Source organism: Grus americana, chromosome 12 (assembly GCF_028858705.1).
Source record: "Grus americana isolate bGruAme1 chromosome 12, bGruAme1.mat, whole genome shotgun sequence".
Classification (NCBI taxonomy): domain Eukaryota; kingdom Metazoa; phylum Chordata; class Aves; order Gruiformes; family Gruidae; genus Grus; species Grus americana.
In genome coordinates this window covers 11,703,076-11,724,465 of record NC_072863.1, presented here as the reverse complement: position 1 = coordinate 11,724,465, position 21,390 = coordinate 11,703,076, and the positions used below count along the sequence as shown (strand labels likewise).

The 21,390-nt window shown below is 54.3% G+C and overlaps 1 protein-coding gene across 19 annotated transcripts in view; it reads left to right on the top strand.

The window, feature by feature from the left end:
- Nucleotides 1-21,390, top strand: part of FRMPD3 (FERM and PDZ domain containing 3) — a 69,064-nt gene that overhangs the window by 9,668 nt on the left and 38,006 nt on the right. For 7 of the 19 annotated variants that reach the window (XM_054839803.1, XM_054839799.1, XM_054839795.1 and 4 more), the window contains one exon: nucleotides 15,782-15,943. The exons of 7 other annotated variants lie outside the window; for them this stretch is intronic. Coding sequence is in view for 5 of the 12 variants with exons in the window: in XM_054839791.1 (XP_054695766.1) it covers nucleotides 14,983-15,101; nucleotides 15,782-15,943 (281 nt within the window). In the remaining 7 variants the exon portion in view is untranslated. Of the gene's footprint in view, nucleotides 1-14,982; nucleotides 15,102-15,781; nucleotides 15,944-21,390 lie in introns of all 19 variants that reach the window. 5 more of the 19 variants (XM_054839791.1, XM_054839796.1, XM_054839801.1 and 2 more) reach the window with 1 other exon arrangement.

Below are 21,390 nucleotides of genomic sequence, written 5' to 3'. Positions count from 1 at the left end.
AACAGATCTGCCACCCTCCCTGCCTCCAGCTGCCCACAGTTGGTGAATTAAGGCTCCATGTTAAGATAAAGGCTCAGCAACTCCTCAAACCCAGACCTTGGTTTGGATGCAGGGATGCCACAGCAGCGGAGCTAGGGTGCTGGGGGTGGCCTAGCAGGGTTGCTGGGGGAGAGGAAGGTGGTGGAGCAGCCTGTGGGATGCTGAGGCAGGCAGGAGTGGGGTGCTGGATGAGAGGGAGGAGAGACAAGGCGCTGCCACCCGGTCACTTGTTCCATTGTGTAGCAGTCGAGGCCAAGCTTGTTCCACCTGAAGTGGGTAGAAACTGAGGTTAGTGCTGCTCGGTGGACGGGCACTTCTAGCAAGCCCCTTGCCTTCCAGCAGAGCATAGGATGCTTGATTTTTGGAAAGAGTAAGAGAGATGGAGTTAATTGAGAGAAGTCAGGAGCTGCATTGGTAGCAGGTGGGATTACTGGTGTGACAGGGGATCTGCAAAGTGCCTGTGCTCTTTGCTGTGGTTATACATAGCAGAAGACATCTGGCTTTTCTTGCCTTGTCCACAAATTTAACTTTCTCTCTCTCCTGAGGTGGTGTGAGCTCAGGACTGGGGGGAGATAAGGAGGAGGTGGTTTTTTACTGATCAACAGCAAGTCCAACACATAGGTGGTTGTGAGCAAACACTGGCATTGCAGGAGTGCTGAGAGGCCAAACGTGGCTTTCTGTGGTGGAGGCCTGCCCAAGGGAAAGGTAGGGGAGGGGCTGGTCAGCCAAGCAGGGGCTTGCGGACCAACTGGGAGTGAGATCCATCTCTCCCTGAGCATGGGAAGAAACTCCTGGAGTCTGCAGATATCGTTGAGGCACTCAAATCTGGAGATGGATTTGAAGAGGTAGCTGCTGTCATGGTCCAAGCAGGCAAAGTCAAGTCCTGGCACTCAAACAGGCATTTCACACTGGAAATGGAAAAGGCTCAGCTGACATTACAGCTCTTCCTGATGATGGTTTGGATTGGGCTTTGTCATGCTGCCTGAGCCCCTGGGGTGGCCACCTGTACCGGCCACCTGTACCAGGGCAGCAGCTGAAGGAGCCACATACCTCCTGGGCAAACAATACCACCAGTCTACATGTAGCACCACCTACATGTGCAATAGCTGCACCAGGCTGTTAGCAAACAGACTGTGCTGGAAAGGTGGCCAAAGAAGGACTGTGACAAGAGGAGGGAGGGCAGGGTCTTCCCTCAGCACCAGAAGCATGAAGGGCTGACTTGCAGTGTGGGGTCCCATGTGCTGGGACAGCTGGACCATCAGGAGCAGCCAAGATGGGGGCTGGCCTGCTGCAGTCCAGAATCTCCTCCTCCATGAAGTGGACTTTGCAAAATCTGGGTCCGCACCTGCCCTGGAGTGCCAGAGGAGATGCTTCACTATCTCTGGCCAGACAGTGCTGGCAGTGGGAGGGGGTCACCCGTGCTGCCCACAGAGCCACTCGCACTGGAGGACTTGCTTCTGCCACTGGCTGAGGGAGGGGATGCTGGACTGCAGGACAAGCGCAGCAGTGCCTGCACTGCTACCGTAAATCTGCCTGCCATCAGTGTGTGGGGACAATGCGAAGAGCATTTCTGCTGACTTATGGTTTCTCTGCTCCATGGGGATAGGAAATAGCATTGCGCGACTGGTTCTACTGGCATTTACTGCGTCATGAGTTGTCCTTCCTCCCTGTGCAACATCAGCGGGACTTGGCGAGTGACTACTGCCAGGCAGGTGAGCATGCACAGGGCAGGGACCAGTATGCCAGGAGCTCAGACTCATGTGAGGGTCTGGTGGCTTTAGCGATGTGAGAAGCTGTTGTTCCTGCTCAGGGTTGCAACGTGGTTATGGCACAGCAGTATCATATCAGCTGTCCCTGTTAGACCCACCTTGCACCAGGGAAAAGGTGATGGCCAGGTGTGAAATGTGCCACTGCTGCTGTGCTGCCTGATGGCCCTTGTCTCACATGCATCACCCTCCATCCTTCCAAATCAGCACTAGATCCTTCCAAAACTGCCTTGCTTGCAAAGCTGAAACAGCTTTGCAAGGGTCATCTGCTGCCACCAATGGTGGCACCACGCTTGTGTCCCACTCTGCTCTCAGCAGCAGGGTAACCATGCTCACCCTTGTGGCTCTGGCACCAGCTATGCAGCCCGCTCAAGGGCTTGGTGGTGCAAAACTGACCCACTGTGGCGGCAGATGAGACTGGAGGAAACACAGAGCAGAGGAGCACAGCCAGGACTGTGCAGCAGTGGGTGGCATGCAGAGCCCCTCTCCTCTCAAGCAAGTAATGTCAGGCCTTGGTAACGCCACTGCCTCCGTGCCAGGGAGCATGTGCTGAGGCAGGGCAGTCCCTGCCTGTTGAATCAAGACTCACAGGTCCCCCCTTAGCCCTCCCCTAACCAGCCTCCTGCCTGCCATAGTGGCTGCTGCCATCCCAGCCCATCCTGAGTAGCCCATGTAGTTTTTTTCCCCAGCCCCATGCTCTTGTTGCCTCTTTCAACACCTCCTCTCCACGTGAAGCCGACACTGGCAAGTCCAACCCATCACACCACAGCAGCGAATGCCAGCTGCACAGGAGCACTCGTGGGGGAATGGGAAGCAGCAGGGTGCCCTGCTTTGTGCCTGGTTTGAGGCATCCCGGCAGCAGCACCTTAACCTCTTCTCTGTCTCCGCATGCTGGGTCTCAGTGGCCTTCTTCTGTGCCTTGGTTGTCTTAATCTTCCAAGGAGAGTGGTAGTAATGGCTCTGAAGTGCTTTGGGAGGAAAGGGAAATGCCAAGCACTGTCTCTGCCCCTGGTGTGATGGTCAGTGGGCTGTGGCAGCCTCCTGAAGCCCCTCTGCCCAAGGATGCCCCTCTTCACCTCTCAGCACTTTGAAGAGACATGATGCGGCTCTTGGCTAAACAAATTTTCATTTTCCATGGCTCTCTTCTTTCCTACTCAGCATTCAGGGAGCATCGTTTTGGTAACCAAGGTATTTGCATAATCTGTATTTTGTGGTAATTGCTCCCTTTCAGAAGAGGTGCTTATCATTCCATCGGTTTTTGGGGAGCTTGTGCTATCTTTGAGGCCAGGTGAGGAGATGGTCCCCAAAGGGGAGTGGCTGAATTGCTGTGCTGTGGCTCCAGGGATGCGTCCCCCAGGGCAAGGAGGCTCAGGGGAGCCTTTTGCCCATAGGCTCCTGCACCATCAGTGATCTCTTGTTGCAAGTCCCTTCCTTGCCCCATGCCTCAGTTTCCCCTTAGCCCCAGAACCTCCAAGCTGTGAGGCGGAGGATTTTCTCATGCTGCGTGCCTCCATGCAGTGGGACACAGGGTCTCCATCTCTGCAGGAAGTGCCTTCACAGGGCTGCTCCCTCTCTCCCTGATGCCATGGCACGGAAAAGCAGCTGCTGGGAAACGCTTCGTGGCACTTCAGCAGCTACTGGAGCAGTGGAGCAGGACAGGAGGCAGGGGCTGTCACCCAGCCACAGGAGATGCCACTCTGTGGGAACACCCTGGCTTTCTGCCCTGTGCCACCGTGACACGGCACCCAGGGGAGCAGGGGGTCTCAGGGGCTGAGCTGTGGCCAGTGCCTGGCATGCCTGCCTGCTGCTCTCACCCGCCCAGCAGCATGACTCACTCCCTGAGTGGCAGCTCCCACGTGGCAGCGTTTCTAAGAGACCAAGGAGATGTTTCCAAAATGGCAACAGCTGAACAGGAGCCCAGGTCCTTGTCCCCGGGACCTGGGTAAGGCATGTGTGCTCCCGCTCTGCCAAGGAGAGCCGGGAAGTGGCTGGCTGGGGGGCAGGATGCCTGCATCTGGGGTGGCAAACTGGGCAGCCTGTGTTGGAGTAGAAAGCAGCAAAGCCTGGACTTGCCCAGCATTGGCAAAGGTTGGAAAGGCCGCGAGGAGGCGGCTGCTTGCTGGGTGGGATGTGGCATCGAGCAAGGGAAATGCCCAGCTCCAAGGGCTCAGCCATCCACAGCCCCAGACAAGGAGAGGCAGCCAGCCAGTTCTCTGCAGGCTTGCAAGCTGGTTCTCAAGTTTGCTGCCCATTAAGCATGGGGAAGCAGAGTCTCTTCTGGTCTTGAATTATTTCTCTGTCTTGCTCTCGCAAAGCCCATGTGTGCTGTCCACAAGGCCTGGGATGCCTATGGATCCGGGACAGGCAGCAATGCAGAAACCAGCCTGGCCCGCAGTGCAGAGGTTAAACCATCCCTGCGCTCTCTGACTGCAAGAGCATCCTCTTCCAGGCATCCAGGCAGCATTGGTGCTGCCTGACCTGACTGCTAAGCAGGAGCTGAGGTTTTTCACAGCACCAGTCTCAGTGTCTGCTGAGCTGTGCAGTCCCCCCATCCTTCTCTGGGTGGGAGTGGGATGCTGCATCTGTCCCTGCTCCCCTATGCCAGCATTGCTCCCAGCATGGCTCTGCCATGCAAAGTCAGCTCCTCTTTATTGCCTGCTCCACCCTCCAGGCCTTGCTTCTGCACTGCCATCAGCCAGACAGTGGAGGCTGCTCCTGCGCCAGTACTGATTGTCTCCCTGGCTGTATTAAGTCTTAGTTTATCTATATAAAATCTCACATCAGACTGGCAGGTAATTCTGTAATCACTGTCCCTCCTATCGTGCTGGCCTCTCCTGTCTCACTGCTAGTTTGATATCCTCTTTAGGTTTACTCTCCCAGAAGTTAACATTGTCTTTGCATTCCCCAAAGAACAATGCTGCTAAATCTGGATCCCAGTGCTGGTCTCTATGAGAAGCCCTTAATTCCCTTTCCCATTAGAGAGATGCCCAGTTAGCAACCCCTCATGGCTCCTCTCCTGGTCCGTCTCCCTGCTGAAGTGCTCCGGCCACAGTGGCTGGCTGTGTGTGGTGCGGGGGCTTGGCCGTGGTGAAGTGCGTGCCGTCTCCTCCTTGGCAGCTCTCATCTGGCCCCAGTGCCTGGCTCTGGTGGAGGGTCCTCCCATCTCCAGGCAGCCAAACCCAGGACTGAGTGAGCCTGGGGTGCTGGCACACTGCAGCAGTGTTTGCCCCACACCTTGCAGACCCCTCACTTTGATTCCTTCTGTGGGGAGGCAGGTGATAGTTCCCACACGAGGTAGGGCTTCAAAGCACTTTGCACCCAGTGCCTTGCCTCAGAGACCACATGAACCCCATGGACTCCATGGAGGTTTCTCTCTGCAGCCCCCCCGGGAGGCAGCTCATTACCATCTCATGAGCAGGGTAGGGGATGGGATGTGGGGTGGGGGGAGGCTGCACTGGGAGCATCTCCCAGGCTGTGGGCTAACCACTGGCAGAGGATCCTTTCTTCAGGTTAGACAGAGGGTGCTTTGAAGTGGTTTGGTGCTTGGTTGGTTTTTGATCTTTGGGGGGTTTTTTTCCCCTCTCTTTAATGGGAATTGTATTCTGTGCGTGGAGCAGCTGGTAATTCTCCTCCTGGCTGCTGCCATGTCACCTCTGAGCAGCTCTCGTGAGACTTTCCACTGGCTGAACAGAGAACTTGAGCAAGAAGAGCCTTGGGTCTGCCCTGCTGTAACCCTACTGATTAGAGAGATGTTTCTGAGAAGGCATTAGATACCTGGTCTTGCCTGGGCTGGGGACACAGAGAAGAGAACTTGTGAGCAGCATCCCCACCCTGTTAGCTGTGATTGTCAACCTGGAGGTCTGTACGATCCAGCCAACACAGCACAGCATGTGCCTCACTGATGCTTAACAGCAATAAAATGCTGTGGTCTTGGGTTTTGGTTTTGGTTTTGTTTGTTTGTTTGTTTCCAAAAAGTGCTTTCTTTAGTCAAAATCCTCTAGTCCCAGAGGAGACTTAGGCCTCAGCTGGGTGAGGGAAGATGTTCCCTGGAGAGTTGGGGCCAACCTGGAGCTGTGGGTTCCTCTGGGGAGGGAAAAAGACCTTGTGGCTGCAGGAGAGAAGCTGGATGCTCTGGTCTCAGCTCCCATCCCTTGGCTCTGTAAAAGGAGGATGTTGGGGTTTGTTTTGTCTCATTTCTTCAGAGGAGATCTTTCTATGGCAATGCCTTCCCTTGCTACCTGTTCGCGCAGGATGAGATCCAAGTTAGATAGTCTCCGCTAACGCTGATACTAATAACTTGCCTGTGTTTACCTGCCCCCAGCAATATTCTTGCAAATGAGGTGTCAGCAGGGATGCTGGCATGTGTGAGCCACTGCATGTGGGTTTTACAGGACCAATAAAGCAAGGCTGGGGCATGTGGTCAGGAGGAATCATGCTGGCATCCAGCCAGAGAGCCAGTGGCATGTGGGAAAGATCCATCTCCCAGGCTGGTTTGAGATGACCGCGTCTCAGCACTTGCTCCTTCACCTAGCACTTGTTCAACAGAGGGTCCTTGTGGAAATGGCTTGAACTTCATGTGTGCTAACCACAGCTCCTGCAGGCTCCTCTGCTGAAAGGTAGCAATTTGTTATCCAAGCTTCGGTGCAGGCTGCTTCTACAGGAATCGCTCTGCCTGGCATGAAGAGCAAAGGACGGATATAACACCTGTGGGTCTTCCAATCCCTGTGTGATTTGGCTGCAGAGCCCTACTCCTGCCTGTCCATGAAGAAGCTGGGCCAGATAAGTCTCCAATCTCCCAGTCCCATGCAGGATGTAAGCGATGCCCCCAGCCACAGCTCCAGGGAGACTGGGAACCATCTCTTAGTCAATAACGCTGCGTCTCTGCCTCAGTGGCCCTAGACCCATTCGGAAACTGCCCCTAGACCCTGAGCGACTTATGGTCCGTAGCCTCTGATATACCTCAACCACTACGTCTGCAGCAGCAGGACTGGCAGGGCTGTAAGAAGGTGACCAAGGACTTGGGAGCATCTCATCTCTGTCCTGCAAATTCGTGGTACCACTTTGTTACTGAAAGTGCTGCTGTGTAATCCATCCCCAGTGTGCGAACGGGCTGGCAGGGAGCTATGCCTCTGGGAGATCTGCTCCTCCTTCCTCTGCCATGGGCACTGGCTCCAGGATTTGCAGATGCTCTGGGTCAGAGGGTTTTGTCTCTCCTCCTTTTTAATTGCAACAAGGATAACTGGTTTTGTGGTTAAGCACTAGTGCAGGAAGTCTGTGAGCTCTCCTTCCTCCCTGGCACTCATGCAGCTCCCTGCCAGCAGTCAGGCATGACCAGAGGCTCCCCTCCCCCTGCACCTTGGAGGAGCTGACTAGCTGTGTGCCAAGAGGGTGCCAGCGCATCCCAGCATGTTCAGTGAGGAGAGGTCTGTGCTAGCTACCTTCCTCTGGCTGCCTGCTCCCCTCCAACCTCCTTGTGACCCCTTCCCATGCTTGCAGAGAGCCCATTATCATGCCTAGTTAATGGACAGGGGGAGAGGCTGGTGTGTCTGGATTTAGCACCAAGATGGTGGGCCTGGAGCCCAGCTGCTCTTTCCTGAGGTCTTGCATGCACTTCTCTTGCAGGGCACCTCTGCCCGGCGGGTGGCTTTCTGAATTGCAAGATTTTGAGGGGCTGTGACTGACCTTCTCCCAGCTTAGTGGCCTTCCTTCCACCTATTCTGGTGGCCTTCCTCCCACATGTCCTGGTGACCTTCCATCCTTTGTGCTTCATTATGTAGGGCTATTATGAAAAACATTCCCCTCCCATGAAGGCTTGGCCACTGCTGCTGTCATTGCTGAACTCCAGGGCTGGAGCTGAACCCCCACATTGTCTCTTCCCACTCCTTGGGAGGAAGCCCCCCCAGCTGGATATCCATCCTAGCCCTAGGACAGAGCTTGTAGCTCCTGTCTCCCCATGACAACAAGCTGCTGGCAGCCAGGAGGTATTAAGGACAAACTGGCTCATCTACTGAGAGCGTTTGATTGTTGTTGTTATCATTTTGATTACATTTTTTATAGGTTAGCAGAAGGATTTTAATCTGGACAGTGAAGTAGGAAATGGAAGAAGCTGTGCCTGGAGCTCACCAAGGAGGCGGCAGGGCCTGGTGACTCCTTGTCCACATCTCTGGAAGGTGATTTTGATGCTCTCAGCCAAACTAGGAATGTCAAGGAGAGGCGTTTCTGGCCTGGCCTCATGGGACTGCAGCTGCCCCTTGTGTTATGCACAGTCCAGCTGGTGCCCAAACGGCCAGTGGTGCTTAATCCCAGCCTCACAGCTGCCCAGAGCTGGTCACTGCCTCAAAGCATCGATCTGAGCAGGCAGAGGAAGAGGCAGTAAGCTCCTGAGGCCAAGCTTCAGCTCTCCCTTCTGCTTCTTATGACTCAGGACAGACAAAGTCATATTATGTGTTCCTGCCAGCAGTTACAAATTATCATTCACCAAAAGTGCCAAGGTGACAGCTGTGGAGACCATGGGCAGTGGTTTTGCGTGCAGATGAGAAGCAGCGTAGATCCTGGCTCTGCCATGCTCTCTGGATGGTAACGCAGCCAGTGTGAATGGGCATGGCTGTTTAGAGAGCTGCTGCTGCCGTGCCGGCCTGTGCCGCCTCTCCTCCAAGGCTTGGCCACTGCCTAGCAGTGGGTTTGACCTGCCGCAAAATGGGTTTGTTTCAATCCCCCTTGATAAAAGCAAAGTAGCAGATCTGTTTACTTCACACTGCAGTGGCTTGAAGGCACAGATGGGAAGATAGCGTGTGGCAAGGGAGGGAATGTGGAGCGGGGCTGCATCCAGGGGACTCCGCCAGCCCCACCAGGGCTGGCGTGAGGAGTTGTTTTGCCCTATCCTGAGCTCTCCATGCCACCACCAGCTTCCTCACTGGGGATGTGTTTCTGGAGGGCTCTTGCAGTGTGGGTGTGAGGTGCCCTGGGGCTGTCACACAGGACTTCCATCACTTCCCCTGCCATACCCACAACCCCGGCCCCCTGCCCCCTGTGCCAGCCCCAGCTCCAGGTGCTCCAGTGGTAGCCAGTTGGTTGTTTCAGCCTGATCCTATTGGTCCATCATGGTCTGCAAAGCTTGTGGGCAGTAGTCCGTGGGCGTCCTACTGCAGGAGAAGACACACAAGAGGCCAGGTGACAAAAGTGGTGGCTGGCACCCCTTGGCTTAGGAGGCTGTCCAGATAGGTAATGGAGGGGAGGCAGCACTCCCACACACTGGGGGCTCTGCGTGCTGTGGCATAGCAGGGGTGCCGCAGCCCCGTGGTGGTGTGGGTTGCAGGGCACTGTGCAGTAATTTGTTGCAGCTAATGCTGTGTGACAGTTTGACAGGTCCTCCTGGGACAGCCAGAGCTGACATGCCATCTTCAGAGCTGTCACTCTTTGGCTTCCACACTACAGTGTTTGTTATAAGCAGGCAGCATGGGTAACTCTTTCCCCCAGTGTTTAAGGAGTGAGAAGCGCTGTGGTTTTATTTGCATGTCCTCGGGAAGATGCTCAGCCCCACGTTAACGACACTGGGCTGTATCCTCCAGAGAGATGGAGCCGGCTGGGGGGAGGGCAGTGAGGAGGGGAGTCTGACATCCCCCTGGTCTGAGGACGTGATGCACCTCCCTTAGAAGATTCAGGGCTCTGGCAGGAGCTGAGCATTGCCATGCCCTATTCTGGGGCTTGCCCCTGCCCAGGCCCAGCAAGGGGTTTTGCACCCACTTGGGTGAGCCATGGCTGCCGCAGCATACAGTGCTTCTGGCTGGGGAGCAGGTGGGGATGGCATCAGCTCCTTGGGGCTGGGGTAGCCACTTCCAGGCTCAGGAAGCTGCTTTAGGAAGGAAGGGGCTAGAGATGCTCACGTGGGGCTCACCCAGAGAAGGCACTCCTGCCCAGCCCCAGAGTTAACCCTGGAGCTGGATGTGGAGTTTCACATGTAAAACACAGGAGCAGGACATATTGCTGCCTTCCCTGTCCCCCTGAACTTGACCCAGGATGTAAGCAGCATCCTGTATGGGCCACTGTCACCCTGTCAGGAGCTCTGGGGCATGAGGTGCCATCACAGACCCAGCCGGGGGATGCTTGTGGTCCCATGCCTTCCATTTTTCTGCTCTGCCACGTGCTCTTGATGCTCTCCAAGAGCAGTGAGGCTCCCAGTGCTCAAACCCTTTCACTCTCAGAGAGAAACAAACCGGGAACACTCACAGCAAAGCAGAATTACTGGCGTGTCTGGAGAGGCAGGGAGCTGGAACAAGACAGGCTCTGACAGCTGCTTTTGGGAGGTCTGCGAGAGCCACGCACAGCTCGCCCTGCAGAGCATCAACCCCCATTTTGCCCGGCTGCCTTTTGGCATGCACAGCCTGTCCACATCTCTGGAGCTGTCTGGGTCTACCTGTCCTGGCCATGAAATGCTTTTGGGGTGGGCGCTGGAGCAGCAGCCAGGGGCTACTCCCTCTTGGGACAGTGGCTGAGCAACAGGGATGCGCCAGTCCTGGTGGTGGGGCTGGGAAGCAGCATGTGCTTCCAGGCTGAGTCATGCTGCGGATTGTGTCTTGTTCCTTGTTGAGAGTCCAGATACGGTTATTCGCTCAGCAGAAATCAGCTTATCATCCACCTCTCCCCACCTATCTTTCTGTCCATCTGTCCGCCCCTCCCAGCTCCTTCACGTAGCAGCAGAGTAGCATTTGTAGGGGAAAAAAAAAAACAAACCCAAAACGCTGCCTGGAAGATTTGGGTTGCTCTGCAGGGCTGTAAGGTCAGGAAAGCAAAATCTGGTGCTTGCTATGCAGAGCACGGAGCTGGCATGCCAGGCAAGCAGGTACTTACTCAGCTGCAGCTGCAAGGGCCGGCTTTGCACTGGGATGGGGGCTTGCATCCATGGGAAGAGGGAAATGATACTACCAAGGCCAGAAGGTGATGGTAGGTGTGCAGGGGAGATCAAGGCACATTGAGCTCGTGGGTAGGACTTGATGTTCCCTATGTGGGCCAGCCAGACGGTCAGAGCTGCGGAGGGGCACAGGGCGCCTGCACTGCTCTGTGTCCCCTCACCGAGATGTCTTTGTTCAGCTGCTCTGTGCCTAGGTTATTTTAGCTTTGATTCAGCTCCAAAATTGCCTTGGCTGAACCTCTGTCTTTATTGTTTTTGGTCTGCAGAAGCATCATTGAACGTGTCAAAAAGATAAATTGGAGAAAAGGAGAGGGGAAAAAAAAAAAAGAAAATAAAAAGAGGAGAGCAGTGTGGTTGGTGGGGAGAGCTGTGCCAGTTGTGGTCTGCCAGGGCAGCTGGCTGCTTTGAGCACACACTCCCTTCCCAGAGGCAGCTCCTTGCCCTGCTGCCTAACTCCCTCCCTGCAGTCCTGTCCCCTTCTCTGCAAGGCTGAGACACCCTTCTGGGCATCCCCCTTCCCTTCTGCCAGAGGGGTTTTTCCTCTCAGCAAAGCTCATTTAGGCTTAGCATCTGCCCTGCAAGCCTGGTCTGGGAGTGCCAGGAGCACAGCCACTGAGACCTGTTCTGTACCTGCCCTGAATAGGGCTGAGACACTGACTCTAGCCCAGTGGGTGGTGAGCTGAAGCCCCTGCAGATCAGCCGGGAGCACTGTAGCAGGGCTCTGGAGACGAACAGCAAAGAGGTAGGAGGGAGCGAGACAAACCCAAGCAGGCCAGACAGCAAGAGGGGTCCTAGGGTTTCTCTCACTGGTGAGCTTGTGCACGTCTCAGAGTACAGCATGCCAAAATGCCTGGTTGAGGGTCCATGGACCTGGGGAAGGTCTGTGCAGCACAGACTCAGTCTGCATGGGTTGGCTTGGGCTGCAGCCCAGGCTCTCTAAGGAGTTCAGGGGGCTCCTGTCCCAATGGTTTGAAGAAGTTTCAGGTTTCAAGGGTCAGGCGTGATGGATGAGGTTTGGAGGTTCTCTGTCCATTTGGGGTTATCAGTCGGTGCTGGAAGACATGGCACCATCCAAAAGCTCCTGGACCCAGTGCTGGGGATGTGCCATTGAACAGCTCAGGGCAGGTTGCTGTTGGAACACCTTCACCTGCAATCAGCCTTCTCCAAGACACAGCTGTCAGTGGAACCCCTGCCCCAAGGGCTCATTATCTGCCAGGCAGAGAACTAGCCTCCTCCCAGAAGGATCGGGAGAGTTAAATCCCGCCGAGGTGCTGGGACCCTTGGTTTGGCTCCCAGGAAAACTGTTCACAGTGAGTTATAGGAGGTTGAAGAGGTGGTTGTTATTGCTGCTGGGGATGCTGGGGCAAATGAATAAATGAATTAAATAAAATGTCAGCCAGAAATGAATGAGAACTGGCATTACTTTTTCAGCTTGCACTTTACAAAATGAATCTCCTTGTGCATGGCTGATTTGCATATTCAAAATAGGCCGCAGCGGAGGGGCTCTCCTTATGAACCAAGGGCTAAATTGTGTAAATTCGGTTATCCAAACACTCTTCTAAATGACTGGAACAATCTAACAACATAATCCATTGCCAGAGGAGATGGGTTTTCAGAGCCTAAGCCCCTTTGTTTCTGGAAACAATGTCAACTTGCGCATGAGAAATGAAGCCGAGAAATTGCCAGCAAGAGCCAAGCTGGATCCCGTGCTGGGGCAGGTGAAACCATTCCCTGCCCCAGTTGCCTTTCACACCTGAAATGGGGAAGATTGGTCTGTGTGAAAACTTCAGGAGGCAAATACTGAGTGGATCCCATTAAATAAGGCTGGTTTCAAATAGAAACTGATTTGCATGGGCTGATCAAGCTAATTACTACAGCAGGAACTCAGAAAATCATCAGATTCTTATGCAGCAGGAGTGCTGAGGTCTGCTGCTATGAAGCTTGGTGTAAAGAGGCCTGCCAGCATTACTGTGCCTTCAGCAGCAGCCACACCAGCGTCTCCATCGGGAGCTGTGCATGGGATGTGGCTATTGTGTCAGCTCCATTTGAGGCCGTCGCTGCTCGCCTGCCAGCAGCAGCCTGAGCTGTTGTTCCCCTTCATCTGACAGGGAGGCAAACTCATGACATCAATAATTTATAAACCATTTAGTCTGGTTTAGAAACCTATCGGGGTGTTTCTCTGTATTACCGATGCTTTCCAAACACCATAGTATGTGCAGAGTGCAATGGCGCCGTGGAGCAGTGCCTGCTGGCACAGACAGAGCCAAGCTGCCGATGGCAGGAGGCACCCACGCAGCATGTGGGTAATGAGCGTCTCGCTCCTGCTGGTGATTTGGTCCCATCTGGTATGCCTGCATCCCACAGGGACCCCAAGTGCCTGCATCCCATGGGGAAGCGTGCTTGCATGCATCCCATGGGGACCCTGGGGCAGAGATGTCAGGTCGTGCTGCCACAGGAGCAGCTCCACGTCCCCATGCCTGCGCTGTTTCCCCAGGTGACTTCTGGGCGAGCAGTTGTACATCTGGTGAGACGTGTGTGTCTTGTGTCAACAAACAGAGAGATGCCGTCTCCCGAGGCTGCTGGTTTGGTGCAATGTTTGTACACACACAGGTAGAAAACAGAGTACACATGGGCCTGGCTACCTGTGAAGTGTGCTGCACTCACAAGCCCACTTGCTGCAGCTTGCAGAGTCCCCCTCCTCGCCCTGTGCCCCCAGGAACATGCTGGCAGGCAGCAGAGCTCAGAGCAAGTTATAAAGAGATTATAAAGAAGTGTAAATTAAGCCTCTGCCAGAAATGCCGGCAGCCCCAGGCTGAAAGCATCGCACTCAAAGGCTCCCCCTGCTCCTTTGCTTTTTTCTTTTTTTAATGGTTTTGCCTTTATCTGGCATCAACTCAAGGGCTTTACTGAGCCTCAGAGCATGGAAAGGGATCCCAGAAAAGACAGGGGTGGAGGGGGACCCAGTGATGCTGTTTGTCATCTCCCATAAGCAAATTCCTGTGTAGCTCTGGTCAAGGCTGGTGACAGTATCGGGAGCTCGATGGGACAGTCCCTGCTGCCACACAGGCAAGCTCGTGGGCCAGCTCTGTTGTGTCTTGGGGGACCTTCTCACCAATGTTGTGCTGCCAGAAATGCTCCAGGGTTTGCCACCTCTATGTCAAGGCGAGCTCTCACCCTGGACAGGCTGGTAGGGCTGAGCCATGAGTCACTGGACCATACTGGGAGGTGCTGGGTGAGTTCATTGAGTCCAACTCATGCTCCCTCTGCACCCGGGAGCTGTCATGCAGTCGTCTGGGTGGGGGATGTTGCTGTCACTTCTGTGGTCCTGCCACCTCTGTTGACATTCCTTCCCACAGGTCCCTTCCTTGCTCTGCTCTGCGCTGCTCTGGGTGGAGATAGCAGTCCCGAAAACCACCAGCAAGTCATCAGCTGAGCAAATTGCTCTCTGTAAAGCCAGAGTGAAAGTCCTGGGATTCATGAGGGCCCAAATGAAAGCTGCTTTCTGTGGTGCTGGGAGAGAAGGGCTGACAGCCTCCCTCACTGCTGCGTGGGGGAGGAGGTAGACTGTGCCCTCTCACTAATGGGATGTAAAGGATCCATAACTCTCCCCCCTTTATTTAACTCTTCTCTAGACTTTGTATGCAGCAATAAATTTATCTTCCTGCAAATCCTTTGGAGCAAGGTGGTCAGCTACGGGATCCCTTGCCTCGTGCCCAGGCAGGTGTGGAGGGAGCCATGCTCCTGCTACTTAGCTGCCAGAAAGGCGCTGCCACGCTGTACAGCAGCCAGACCCTGTCCCCAAGGAGCGTGAGGCTCTGGGGACATGCTGTGTGCATTGGGGGCTCTCTTGTAGGAAAGGCTCAGTTTGGGTTCAAGCTGCCTGTGCCAGCATGAGAGGGGCAGGAGCATCAGAGGCTGGCACCCATCACCCAATGTAAGCTCCTTCCTCCCCACAGGGCTGAGAGCGTTTATCTGCAGTACCACCAGAAAGCAAAGTTAATACAACACAGATGTATCCCAGGTTCAAACTGGGGAACACAGGAGCTGAGTGGTTCAATCAGCAGCAGTAGCTGAGTGGCGGATAGTGGCCGGGCTGTGGTGGGGAATTGGTGTCACTCCAAACCCTCATCACACAGCTGAAGTGTCACACAAATAAGGGAGAAAAGTGCTGTGGATTTTATTCCATCACTCCTTATCCCTGATTAATCCTCTTATGTGTTCATCTCATTTTAGCCCAGTGTTGACTGTCTGCTTACTGTATTCCTATAGTCCTCACAGAGATAAATATCCCTCCGAGTCTGTAATGCCTTCCCCAGCCTTGCCCTGCCTGGGCAAGGGGGGTCCCTGCCTGCTGACACTGGTGGAGCACTGTGGAGGAGAGCACCAAGGTAACCTGCCGATAGCAGTGGATGGTAGCAGAGGAGGGGCTGGAAAACAGATTCTCTGAGGTCCTAGATTAGTGCCCAGGTGCTGAAGGGAAAGAAAAATACTCTAAAAAAATTGTACCATGGTGGGGCTTTGCAGTCCATGCTCAGGGCACGTGCTCAATGCACTAGAGAGGAGATGGGCTTTTCTTTCACCATCCCTCTCTCTCTGCAGGCAGATTTGTTAGAGCTCTGCAAGGGAAGCCCTGCCTGTCCCAAGTCCCTCTCATCCAGCCCAGGCTCTCCAGCCTAGCTCGGTTTTGCTGGCAGCCCAGGGGTAGCAGCTTCCCTGCCTGCTGCTGGGTGAGGCTGCAGCATGAGACTTCTGAGCCTGACCCTGTTGCTAAAGGATTTTGCTTTGATCCTCAGCAAGGTGCTTCTTCATCTGGGGAGAACAAATCCCTTAAACAGCCAAAAATCATAGGGAAAATTGGAGGAAAAAATTGTGGAAGCTTCCAGGTAAAACCAATTTGCATTTATAGGAGAACAGTGTATGTAAATGAGGCAACCCATTGTCTTTGGGGGGCATTCAGACAGCACAGCACCCCAGCTTGTCCCCAGTTTGTGTGGGCATGGCCAGGCTGTGTGTGCAGGCACCCTGGAGGTCTTCATCATCTCACACTCATCATCCTTTGCTCCCACAGGTACCCGATGTCCCGTGACACCACTGCTGAGTGCCTGCCCTGGAGCCCTGCTGCCTCCTGAAGGCACTCAGTGGCACACTTGGGCACGTGCAAGCGGAGTCCCATCTCTGCCACGCTCGCACGCACCTCGGGGAGCCCATGCCAGTGGCCTGACACACGTAGGTGGGTACACGCCCCATTGGTGTGCCATAGAGGTGGGCTCAGGTCCTCTCTCCTGCTGCATATTGAGGGAGAGGGCTCATCCCAATCAGACTCTTCTTGATGTAGATTCTCACAGGTTTTGGCAAGCTATAGCATGGGAATTTTGGAGGCCTCTGGCTTTAGTAGCTGAAAATTTCTTGTCAAGCCCAGTTGAATTTACAGGCTCACCAGCAACCTGTGGCAGTGAGCTCCAGGGATTAATTGGCTCTTGGGTGGCAAAGTCCTGCCTTTTCCCAGTGTTAAACCTCCTTCCACAGGTTCTCATGCAGTGCCAGCTCCCTGCCTCATGTCAGATTGGTTTTAGGGGCCCCATCATGGTCCCTCTTCCTCTTCTCCTTTTCAGGCTGGAGAGCCCAAGTCTTAGATGGGAAGATGATGTTTGTGAGTGTTTGCCTGTGGAAGGTGTGATCCAGGCTGGGCTTCAGATTCTCGGTGGTGGTTCTGGCCGTGTCTCACAGGGCTTGTTTCAGGACAGTCTCTCGCTGTGCAGAAGCTGTTTCTTCCTTTGACCTGAGTGTGTCTGGATGTTGGGGGGCAGGGTCTTTGTTAGCCATGCTCACACTGTATTTTTCTGTTAATGAGCAGCATTACTTTGGCAATGGTCCCTCACCCTCCAAAATGCAGCTCTGAGCGCCAGGTCGGACCGGTCCCACTCCTTGCTGGTGGGGGGCTGAGCCCCTCTCCATCGCTCTCTGCCACCCCTGGGGTACCACAGGTCCTGGGATTTCCACCTGGTCCCCATCCCTCCCTGCCTCTCTGCCTGTGTTTATCTCTAGCTGAGATGCCAGGACCATTTAAAAAGCTGCGGGCTGAGCAGCAGAGAGCTGTAGCTACTGCCTGGAGCCAGGCTGCAGCTGCTGCTTCATTATTTACAGCTGCCTTTAGCCATTGGCTAGCTTCTCCAGCAGCTCAGCTCCAGCTGTGCTGGGGGACACTGCTCACCATCTACTTGTTCCTGCACTGGAAGCCAAGAGTATTTTTGCCCTCGAATGGTTGACATCTGGCACCTGACCTCTGTACCAGCAGTGTACCTGGCATACCTGCCAGCTCAGGACAGACCCAGCGCCATCAGTAAAGCTAACCCTTGCTAACCCTTTTGAAGAGCTCTACTGATTTTAAATTGCTTCCTAATATTGACAGCAAATCTGAGCTGGAGCACAGAGGGTAAAGTCCCGGGCCATATGGCAGAGCTGCACACAGGCTGCAGTTGTCCAGGCTGGGTCCATGCAGAACTTCAGCCATGAAGGCCTGGGTCATTCTACTGACTTTAATGTTGGTCTCAACCAGGCTGGCACCCCTCAGTCCAGCCCTCTTTGCTTCAGCCAGCTGTTAACTGCTGCCAAAGCAAGGGCAGCCATTACTGGGCCATCAAACGTTGCTTCCCTGTTTATTGTGCGTCTGAGCAGTTTCACTGAGTCTGGAAATACAGCATCTGTTTGCCGTTGCTGGGGACATCTGACATGTTAATGTGGTCCAAAAAGGCATCTTCCAAGGTAACCAGATGCTTGCTGGGCACAGATGCACAGTACTGATGGAGCAGAGATGCACATCATCACGGTGGATCCTGTGCCAGCCAGCTCTGCCCACTCTGCTCTTGTTCCCACCATTGGTCCCCACGCACCCTGGAAGCCCTGTGGGCTCCATCTGAGATAGAGACCAGCATGTGAGGCTGGAGCTGCTATATGTTCCCCATAAAAACACTTATTGGCCCGTTCCCCAGCGTTTCCTGCCACTGCCACATGTGCTCAGGATCCCACATGCCTTGCAGCCTGGCAGATGGAGGAGCCGGGCACAGTTTTGCATCAGGAGAGACAGGAATCCACAGGCTCTGTTTGTTCTCGGGGTGTTCACGGCACCAGAGGAAAGGGGAGAAGAGCTGGCACCCAGTCCTGCAGCACCGTCTGTGCAAAGTGCCCCTCTGCCAAAGCCTCAAGACCTTTCCATTACCACTCCCCATCCTGGGGCTCAGCTGTAAGCCCTTCTTCAGCTACAGAGAGTACTTCCACCTGGTGCCATCCTCTTTAAAGGCAATTGGAAATGGTACGAGTGTCTTGGGTATATGGAGACCATTGTTGCTCCCAGGCAACTGGTTTGTTCTGGTGGCTTTTCCCACTAGCAGAGATGGTCAGTCAGCTCTAGAAGCAATGGGAGAAAATCACTCCTCAGAGGGAGCAGAGATTTATTGCAGTAGGAAATTAAAAATGTATGTGTCAGCTTTTGGAGTAACTCTTGCTCTGCCTTTATCCATCTGGGGAGGAGTGAGGGCTCTGGATTCAGCCCTGCTCTGTCACGCAGAGAGCTGAAGGTGCTCAGGAAGCTGAAGGCACATCCCTTGGCAGCATATTGTGGTCGGGGATGACCAGATGGAGCTGATGTCTCTCTTACCTTGGGCGGCAGAGCATGACTGGATCGGTGTCAGAGCTCTAAGCACAAAAGATAAGTGTCCAAGGCCCAGGACAGGGGATATCTTCATGCCATGTCGGCTGAGACACCATGAAGAGCTGGGTGAGGAGCAGACATCGTCCCACAGGGACACATCTGTGGTGGGCTCCTGCTGCTCATAGGCACAGGGTATTCTCCTAGTGAGCCTTTTTACCTTGTGCTGAGCCATTTTCCAATGACCTTGTGTCTTGGCGGCATTGTGCCACGGTGATCCCCACGGACATAAGAGGATGCAGTGCAGCTTCTTGGGCTGGAGGCGGGCAGCAGGCAGGGACATAGGCAGGGTGGGGACACGGACATGAACAGCCATCGGCTCCCTGTGGTGGGATGGGGTCAGTGCTGGTCTGTGCCCACTGAGAGGGGTAGCAGGTGTTTTCCAAGCAGTGTGACCTGGCTCACTGGCCGCTGAGCCCAGGATGGGGCTGGGTTTGGGTGCTGCTGACCGGGCAGAGCTGCTGAGCTCCAGGGGTTGTTTCATGTTCCCTGCTGTGAGAGCGAGGCCAAGAGATTTTTCAGCCCAGCGCAGTTCTCTGCCTGGGAATTAGAAGAGGAAAAACAAAAAAATAGGCTTCAGGGAAGCGATGGCTCCTGCAGTCCTCGGGTGCAGATGAGCTGTAATTAACAGTGTTAGGGACAGCATTACCTGCTGCTGCTGCTGATTTTCTCCGACCTCTTGCTCTGGTCCAGGGCGAGCACATGTCGTGCCCCAAGCCCAGCATGGGACAGCTGCCATGGGAAGGACATTCAGAGCTGCAGCCTGGAGAAGGCATGTTGTACCTGCTGCTGAGCATATTATTGCTTCTCCTAGAGTGGATAAGTCCTGCTTACAAGGACACTGGTCCTCTTTTATTTAATTTCCTGGTAATGCTTCTGCAGCATCAAAGTCTTATCAGGAGAGGAGCAGCTTAAGAGCCTGGTAAAAGAGTTTTATTGTCAGTCTCCAGCTCTTTATTCCTCTCTTCCTTTTAATGCTGGACGGCAGACTGGTTGTGGCTGAAATGAGGTGTGCTTTCTTTTCCTTTTGTCCATTTAAGCTGCAAAGAATTCCCCACTAACTTTTTCTGATGGTAGTTCAGCTGCGTGAGATGCTGCTGTTCCTGGGTGGTCATTGGAGGGTAGTGGCTTGGCCACAGGCTCCGTGGGGAGGAGTGGGAGTGAGACTCACTCCCAAATTGCACACAAAAAGACAAATCTGGGGACACAACAGCTTTAACTGGGCAGCTGTAGTCCGGGACTTGCCATCCACTTGGCTGTGACTTGGTGAGCAAACACCTGCCTTGGTTTGCCCAGAGCAATTGCACTGAGCTCAGCCACATCTCTGAAGCATCCCAGTGCTTTGAGCCTCACAGCTCATCCTCCCATTCATACACTGATGGGGCTTGTTAGATGGGGGGGCTGGAGTTGCTGCAGGCAGTTTGAGGGGAATGAAAAGGGGGGGGTCTCCTCTGGGAAGCCAGCAGCTTGGCGGCTCTGCTGTCTCTTGCAGCCAGCTCCATCCCTGCATACAAAAGGCATTGTCCCTGGCCGTGCCAGGCATGTGGAGATGCAGCACTACATTCAATCCCCTTTTCAGCCACAGACAATGGCTTTGGATAAGGTTGATTTGAGAAAATTGGTTGAAATCGTGTGATTTTTTTGTTGTTGTCATTGCTGTTGTTCTTTTAAATGCTCATGGGAGTAGCAGAGCAGCTAATGAAGCGGCGTGTAGCCAGTCACAGGGGAGATAGTCTCGCCTGCGCTTCCCTGCAGCTGTGCTCTCCTGGCGATGGACCTGGCCCTGCACCCCACACCTGCAGGTGCTGCGCCCCCAATGGGACCGCTGATGGGTGTGGGACTCCCCCCTGCCCTGGGAGATGCCTGCACCTTTCTGCTGCTCAGCAGTTCCCTTCCCCAGGTCTCACTGTTTTGTTTCTCCAGCCATGTGCTGCTGCATGAGGGAGGGGAAAGCCACAGATACCCATCTGGCTGGGCACCAGGGATGGGTCAGGGTGGACCTGGCAGTGGTGGCATCCCATCACCACAGAGCACAGCTTATCCACACCAGCACTGTATCTCTGATACTGGGTGGATGTGCCCAGTGCTCAGAGCCCTCCTGGCTGCCATGGGAGACAAGGCAGCAGGGACAGGGTCTGACCCTGCTCCCTTAAAGGATGTTGGGACAGATCACCTGGAGATCAGGTACAGGACTGTCTTTCCAGGCAGCGATGTGCTCAAGCCCAAAGTTGTGGGTGTGCTGGCACAGAGCTGCAAGAAGCTCCCATCCTCTTTCGGCCCCACGAGCCATCCCTCTTCACTCTGTAGCGGGTGCCAACATGCGGCACTGGGAGTGGGTGGGGGGTGTCAGAAATGCAGACAGATTGCATTAGATGGATGATGTGTCAAATCCTAAACTGATAAGAGACAGAACAATTGACATGTTGCCAAAAGGTCAGGAAGGATCTTTCTTAAGCAGGCTAAATAGTCTGGACAGGAACAAGCAATGAGCAGCACAGAAACAATGGTGCGTTCATCACTTTGTTTTTCTGGTTGTGGCTGTGCACATTGCCATCTGTCTGTGCTGCCCTCCACTGTCATCCCGATGGTGTTGAGACTGCTGCCTAATAGCAGGCTCACAGCCCTGCTGAGCAGCCCAGAGCCATGGCTGGCATTGCTCTGGGATGCCAAGGGCAGGTTTGGCATGACCTTGCCCTGGGCTGGGTCTTCCCAGCTTCTGACTGTCAGTGCTTCAAAGAGTCCCAGGGCTGGCAGCAGAGAATTGGTCATAGTGCCAGAAGCCATGGCTGAGCCTGCCTTAATCCCAGTTTTTAAACTGGCTGAACTTGTTTCCACTTATCTCTGATATTATGCAGCAGTGTTATGTGGTGTGAAAAAGCCAGCCCTTGGGTTTGCTCTTAAACCTTTGCAGAATAGGCAGAGAGACGTCACTCTGGCTGTGCCAGGGCTGCCATGTCCTCTGAACCTCACGG